The sequence below is a fragment of the Octopus sinensis genome, linkage group LG27 (genome assembly GCF_006345805.1).
Source record: "Octopus sinensis linkage group LG27, ASM634580v1, whole genome shotgun sequence".
NCBI classification, from domain to species: domain Eukaryota; kingdom Metazoa; phylum Mollusca; class Cephalopoda; order Octopoda; family Octopodidae; genus Octopus; species Octopus sinensis.
Genome location: NC_043023.1, coordinates 10505343 through 10512936, shown reverse-complemented (window position 1 = coordinate 10512936; position 7594 = coordinate 10505343). Strand labels below are relative to the sequence as shown.

Below are 7594 nucleotides of genomic sequence, written 5' to 3'. Positions count from 1 at the left end.
ACATATACATAAAAGAGTATAAATGTAAATCAATAACATAAATAAAGTGAAGATATATATTGAAGAAAGTACTAATATAAACTTAGTATACAGGCTAATACTATGAAAGTTTATACCTGTAGATAGTGAGTAAAAAATTGGATAGATGGATAATTTAATGTACAGATCCAGAAGACTATAAATATAGACTAAATATATAAGGCTGGTAATATTTATAAAGCTTAATGTTTGTAAATGAAAAGGTTTATTAGTAAATAGCATAAGATACAAATTAAGGTGAGTACAAAGAAAGACCAAATATACAATATAAACCTGCCAAATAAACATACAAAAAACCTAGATTCTCAACCTAAACAAAACAAACTCCCAAAAAGGCTCTCATATATTGCACAATAGTATTACATTATCAAGAGCTAGGTAACTAACCTTGATATTCATATACACTATGCGATATTAGAAAACTTCGAGAATCACATATTACAAGGCAAATACCAAAATGAATAAGTTATTTCTTGTCATAGTGTATTTCCCTTAAAAACAAGACAAAAACCCACATACAAAAAACAAAAAACAATTAATACTGGACACATCTATTATTATACATGTGTAGCTACAAAATTATATAAAATTATACATTTATAAGTTGCATGCTTTAGAATTATAGAAGACCACTAGTATAGTTAGTTACAGAAGGGAGTTAAAAAATTATTAGTAGAAAAGCTAAGTTCTATCTGAATCTAGAGAAGGTGAACGGTAGTTTATGAATGCAAAACAAGTTTTTTTCATTTATGTTGTTAATAATATGCCTACCCGCTTTAATAATGAAAAAAATTTCATTTATACATAGAGAGCATATATAAATATATATGTATATATATATATATATATATAAATATATATGTATATATATATATATGTATATATATGTATATATATATATATATACATATATATATCGCCCGGCATTGCTCGGGTGTTTTTTTTTTCTGACCCTTTAGAATTGGAAGTTTTGAAAATTTTGCATTATCTAGGAAAGTGAACAGTTTTCTGGTTGAAATACACCAAAAAAAAATGGCAACACAGCAGTCAAAGAATCATAATATATAGGGATTTTCATAGAAGAAAAAAGCACCTTTTTGATGGAAATAAATTTTGGTGTTAACTTAGTCCTATTTGAATTTTTTCTTCTAAGTACGGAAGAGCAAGCCTTCTTTTATCATACTCTCAGTTTTGTTCAACTTGCACCGCAGGGTCTCGGAGGAGATAGTGTTAGTTGAAGGCTGCAAAACCTGCCACACACACACACAGACAACTTCAGCTTTATATATATAGATATATCGTGTAATGCCACTCCCTGTAAGAAGCATTTGTCCTAGTTCATGTAAAAAGCACACATGCTGATCCATGTGGTTATTCAACTTACTCCTTCCCCTGAAATTGCTGGCCTTGTGCCAAAATAATGTCAGATACAATAATGCCTTGATATATGAGTTAATTTCTTACTGGAGATTGCTCTTAAAGTGAAAACTCATAAAGCAAAGCAATAATTTCCCATAGAAGCAATGTTATAAATTGTAATTCATTGCCAGAAAAATATTTTACCAATAAAATTTATAATACTTGTAAATAAATGACAATAAAACAACAGTAGAATGTAAAGAATATTTTATGTAAAGTCAAAAGCAATGTCAAGATCATTTAGAATAGATAAAATATTATTATTATAATTGTTTTCTGAATCACTTTCACAAGACTCAGGGACACCATCATTTGTAGACTTGACCACTGATTCACAAGCAAAGAAACAAGTCTAGAGTTGTTTACTGAGAAGCATTCCTTTGCTCTTTATAAACTTCTTGGGAGACACAGATGCATTTGTTATGGTAGCAGAAACTTTCAAAATTTGGATGTTATGCTTGAAAAATAAAACTCATAAACAATGTCTGTAACTTGGGAAATGAATCTATTCCTCATGAAATGTGTTCTCTGTCTGTATGAACATGCTTGTGCTTGGTTAAGTGATCGTTTCGAGAGAAAGATTTACCACAGATTTCACAATGATATGGCTTTTCTCCTGTATGAATGTATTTGTGTTTAAATAAGGCACTCCATGTAGAGAATGATTTACCTCAGATATCACAGTGATATGGCTTCTCTCCTGTATGAATGCGTACGTGAATAGTTACGCGACCATTTTGAGAGAAGGATTTACCACAGATTTCGCAGTGATATGGTTTTCACACTTGAATGAATGTATTTGCTAACAGTTAACCTGGGTCCATCAGAGAATGACTTACCACAGACACCGCAATGATATGACATCTCTCCTGTGTGAATATGTATCTAATTAGTAAAGATTCTATTTTCATAAAATAATTTACCACAGATATGACATTGCTACAGCTTCTCTCCTGTATGAATGCGTCTGTGATTAGTCACGCCTTTATTTTGAAAGAATGATTTACCACAGATTTCGCAGTGATATGGTTTTTTCCCCCAGTATGAATGTATCAGTGATTAAGCAGCTCACTATTTTGAGAAAATGATTTACCAGAGATATCACAATGATATGGTTTTTCTCCTGTATGAACACGCTTGTGCTTGATTAAGGTATCGTTTCGAGAGAAAGATTTACCACAGGTTTCACAGTGATATGGTTTTTCTCCTGTATGAACACGCCTGTGCATGGTTAAGTTTTCGTTTTGAGAAAAAGATTTGTCACAGATTTCACAGTGATATGGTTTTTCTCCTGTATGAACATGCCTGTGCTTGGTTAAGGTATCGTTTCGAGAGAAAGATTTACCACAGATATCACAGTGATATGGTTTTTCTCCTGTATGAACACGCCTGTGCATGGTTAAGTGATCGTTTTGAGAGAATGATATACCACAGATATCACAGTGATATCGTTTCTCTCCTGTGTGAACAGTACGCTTGTGCATTGTTAAGGTACTAGTTACAGAGAAAGATTTATCACAGATATCACACTGATATGGCTTTTCACCTGTGTGAATACGTATGTGTCTAGGTAAGTAACTTTTATCAAAGAATGATTTACCACAAATATCACAGTGACATGGTTTTTCTCCTGTATGTACACGCTTGTGAATAGTTACTTTACTAAATTCAGAGAAGGATTTACCACAGATATCACAGTGATATGCCTTTTCTCCTGTATGAATGGATTTGTGCCTAGTTAAGTTAGAACTTTTAGAGAATGATTTATCACAGATATCACAGCGATATGGCTTTTCTCCTGTATGAATGCGTTTGTGGGTAGTTAAATGACCGTTTTCAGAGAAGGATTTACCACAGATTTCACAGTGATATGGTTTTTCTCCTGTGTGAACACCACTCTTGTGCCTAGTTAAGTGATCGTTTTGAGAGAAAGATTTACCACAGACATCACAGTGATATGGTTTTTCTCCTGTATGAGTACGTTTGTGAATGACTAACTTAGCTTTCCGAGAGAACGACTTGCCACAGATATCACAATCAAATGATGTTTTGCCCTTTTCATTCTTTTCCTCATCAGAAAAATCAATTTCTTCAGACTCTCTTTTACATTCAACTTCACTCCGATATAATTCATTTTCCATAATGTTCCTTTCTCTCGTCACAGTACACAAAGGTTTTCCTTCTTCTTGTATATTGCTCTTAACAAATATTTCTACTGATATATCTCCATCAAAAGTGATCTTTGTTAATATCTGAAGATGCTGCAAACTGCTTTCTTAATTGCTTTAACTCATTAACATTCAGATTACTCTGTCAAATAGAATGTTTATTGAAATTCTTCTGAATTAACCATTCATTATGTTATCATGTTCAGATTTCAATGTTGCGATTGTTTATTTTTAGAATGACCTTGTAGGGTGGGTGTGAGGGGTGGGATCTGGCTAGTATGAATATAAAACACACAAAAATATGGCCAGTTTAACCGTTTAGCATTGAGATTCCTTTGTGAAATGTAATGCTTATTTATTCATATTGTTTTGAATTAATCATGGATTATCTCATAGCTTTGAGACTTCAGTGATTTGATTGTTTATGTTTAAATTGACACTGCAGGGTGAGTGTGAGAGGTTAGAATATTTGTGCTAGTTTAAATGCTAAATGATTAATTAATATGCAAATATAATTTTCTGTGTATTCCAGACAATAAAGAAGAGAAATTTTGCTACATATATGTCAGAGTTCAGAAGATATATTTTGCAGTAATTCAGTAAACATTTATAGAAACAGGGTTATACGTGTTTTGTATAACATCTTTGCTCAGTCTTCAAAAGCCTTTCCATTCTAATGACTTTGCTTATGTAAAAATCCTGTGAAGCAGATGTCATCTGATAATCTGAAACGAGAGAGAAACAACAGTGTAAAACATACAAGATAATTAGGAATTAGAGAGATTAAAGCAGTGAAAGTTTTACTACATCTTTTTATAGGCGCAGGAGTGGTTGTGTGGTAAGTAGCTTGTTATAATTGATTTTTGTTAGCCCTTGTGGCTAATAAACGAATTAATTATTATTATTATTATCTTTTACTTGTTTCTGTCATTAGACTGCCACCACGCTGGGGAATCTCCTTGAAGAATCTGTAGTGAAATTGGATCGACCCCAGTACTTACTTGTTTTTTATGCCTGGCACTCATTTTATCAGTCTACTGCCGAAAGTTCCAGGGATGTAAATATACCAACACCGTTTGTTAAGCGGGAATGGGAGGGGAAGAAACACTAACACACAAATACACATACATACTGAGACAAATCCAGAATTTCTTTAAAAGTTTTAACTTCCATGTGCACGAGCCCACCAAATTTATATTTTCATATTAAATTCCGATAGAATTCTAATATACACATTCTGAATGGTATTTATAGCAAATTTCATAAAAACGTATTTTTCTATAAATAACTTAATTTTCATAATTTCAGCAGGTTTACAAATAGCATTTATGATCGGGAAAGTGTAAAGAAATCTTGAATATTGTTAAGATTTCCCACTAAAACAGGTTTGTACAAAGAGAAAACGAAATTTAATATAAAATAAGAAGAAATTATTACTTCACTCGCAATTTAATCTCACTCGTTATCTTCGAAATAGTCCTTTCCCCTTCAGTTTTGATACAAAAGTAGAAATTCATCCAGAAAAATCATTAATTTCAGACGAGATCAAAGAATATCTGACACCAGAAATATCACCGACAAAAACTTATAAAAAAGGGGAATGTATAAAACATACATTGGTTTGCTTTAATTACCGAAACGAAATCCCACCGATGTCAATTTTACCTTTCATTGATTTGGGATGAATAAAATAAAGACCCATTCAAAACAGGAGGTCGATGGTAGTTACTAACTCCCCCAAACCACCATCAGTAGGCCTTTTAATAAAAACTTTGCTCCTAGCAGATAACTGAAGAAATAATTATATCAAGGAGAATAACTTGTACGAGCGACTGACCAAACTCTACTTTACCACCTTCAGAAAATGCGAATGTTTTGAAACTGTTAATATTGTTATTACAGCCATATAATGCTGATTGCACCTTGTCTCGCCTGATCACCGAAGTGAAGCAATGTCGAGCCTGCAGGTTACTCAGATGGGTGACCGCTTGGACAACCTATCTGCCCAAAGCATCTAACGTATTTTCCAGGGCGGCGAGCTGGCAGGATCGTTAGCACGCCGGACGAAATGCGAACCGCTATTTCGACCGTCGCTACGTTCGTAGTGAATGCGGGAGATTAGAAGTAAGACACTCACCTTCTCTTCGTTGACCGTTATCTGTCCGATAGTAATGTACCCTTCCACGTGGCCCGTCCCGAAACGCTAAAAATAGCAGATGCTATCCCTCACCTGGTCGAACCACTGACACGTCATGCACTCACAACTTCCCCGATCGAAAAAGGCGCAATCGCCCCTACCCTATGCGCGCCCTTCCTCTTCCGGTCAGCTTCCTAACCGCTGACGTCATCCCACAGTTCTCAGTTCAAATTCCACCATGGTCGATTGGGTCTTTCATCGTTTAGGTGTCGATAAAATAAGTACCCGTTGACTAAACCCCATCCTCTAGAAGAAGGATATTTTTAGTAAGAGGGATGGTTTAGTGTGAGAAAATGTTAGTAATTGTACACGGTTGGCATGGATAGCATGGCTCTAATAAGCATAATCCTTCAGTATGGGAGATTTAAGAAAGTAAATAGAAATTAAAGGGGAAATAAGTAGGTTTCCATTCCTTACACCGAATCAGTATTGGAGTAACTTTTGAATTTCACTAAATTAGCCAAATTATTAAACAAGATTCTTCAGTGTTTGGCAACGGCGTTGACTAATTATGAATTAACTTGCACTTCACTGAGTATTTGCTGGTGTACAAGATGCATCCTTACTTTAGCAGAATATTTAGGGCAGAAACCAGATTAATACGTTTCGTCATTCAGCCATTGGAAAACGTCTTAAAGTAGTTTTGTAGAGAAAATGTGGCTGCATTTCGCTTTGACCCTTTAACCTTTAACAATGTTCAATGTAATGAAGATGACGGGAATTGAACTCACGATTGAGCCATGCGCCTTCAAATATATATGAGAAGTTACATAGCTTCATATATATATATATATATATATATATATACATATATATACTAGAAGTATAGCCCAGCGTTGCTCGGGTTTGTTTTCTTTTCGACCCTTTAGAATTGGAATTTTTGAAGAGTATAAATTTTGCATCATGTAGCGTGTTATTCTATTTAAGTGAACATTTTTCTGGTTGAAATACACCGAAAAACGGTGACACAGCAGTCAAAGAATCGTAAAAAATAGGGATTTTCATTGAAAAAAAAACACCTCTCTGATCTAAATAATTTTTGGTGTTGACATGGTGCGATTTGAATTTTTTCTCCTATGGAAGGAAGAGCAAGCCTTCATCTATAATCCTCTCAATTTTGGTCAACATACGCCACAGTGTCTCGGTAGAGATAGTGTTAGTTGAAGGCTACAAAACCTGCCACACACACACAGACAACTTCAGCTTTATATATATAGATATATCATGCAATGCCACTCCCTGAAAGAAGCATTTGTGCTAGTTCATGTAAAAAGCACACATGCTGATCCATGTGGTTATTCAACTTACTCCTTCCCCTGAAATTGCTGGCCTTGTGCCAAAATACTGTCAGATACAATAATGCCTTGATATATGAGTTAATTTCTCCCTGGAGACTGCTCCTGAAGTGAAAACTCATAAAGCAAAGCAATAATTTCCCATAGATGCAATGTTATAAATTGTAATTCATTCCTAGAAAAATATTTTACCAATAAAATTAATAATACTTGTAAATAAATGACAATAAAACAACAGTAGAATGTAAAGAATATTTTATGTAAAGTCAAAAACAATGTCAAGATCATTTAGAATAGATAAAGTATTATTATTGTAATTGTTTTCTGAATCACTTTCACAAGACTAGGGGACACCATCATTTGTAGACGTGACCACTGATTCACAAGCAAAGAAACAAGTCTAGAGCATTTTACTGAGAAGCATTCCTTTGCTCTTTATAAACTTCTTGGTAAGACACAGATGCATTTGTTATGGT

General features: G+C 34.0%; 1 protein-coding gene across 1 annotated transcript in view; it reads right to left on the bottom strand.

Moving 5' to 3' along the window:
- LOC115225412 (zinc finger protein 91-like) overlaps positions 1-7594 on the bottom strand; it is a 104063-nt gene that overhangs the window by 35873 nt on the left and 60596 nt on the right. The window contains exon 6 of the mRNA XM_036514157.1: positions 2636-2847. Within this exon, the coding sequence (XP_036370050.1) occupies positions 2636-2847 (212 nt within the window). The remainder of the gene's footprint in view (positions 1-2635; positions 2848-7594) is intronic.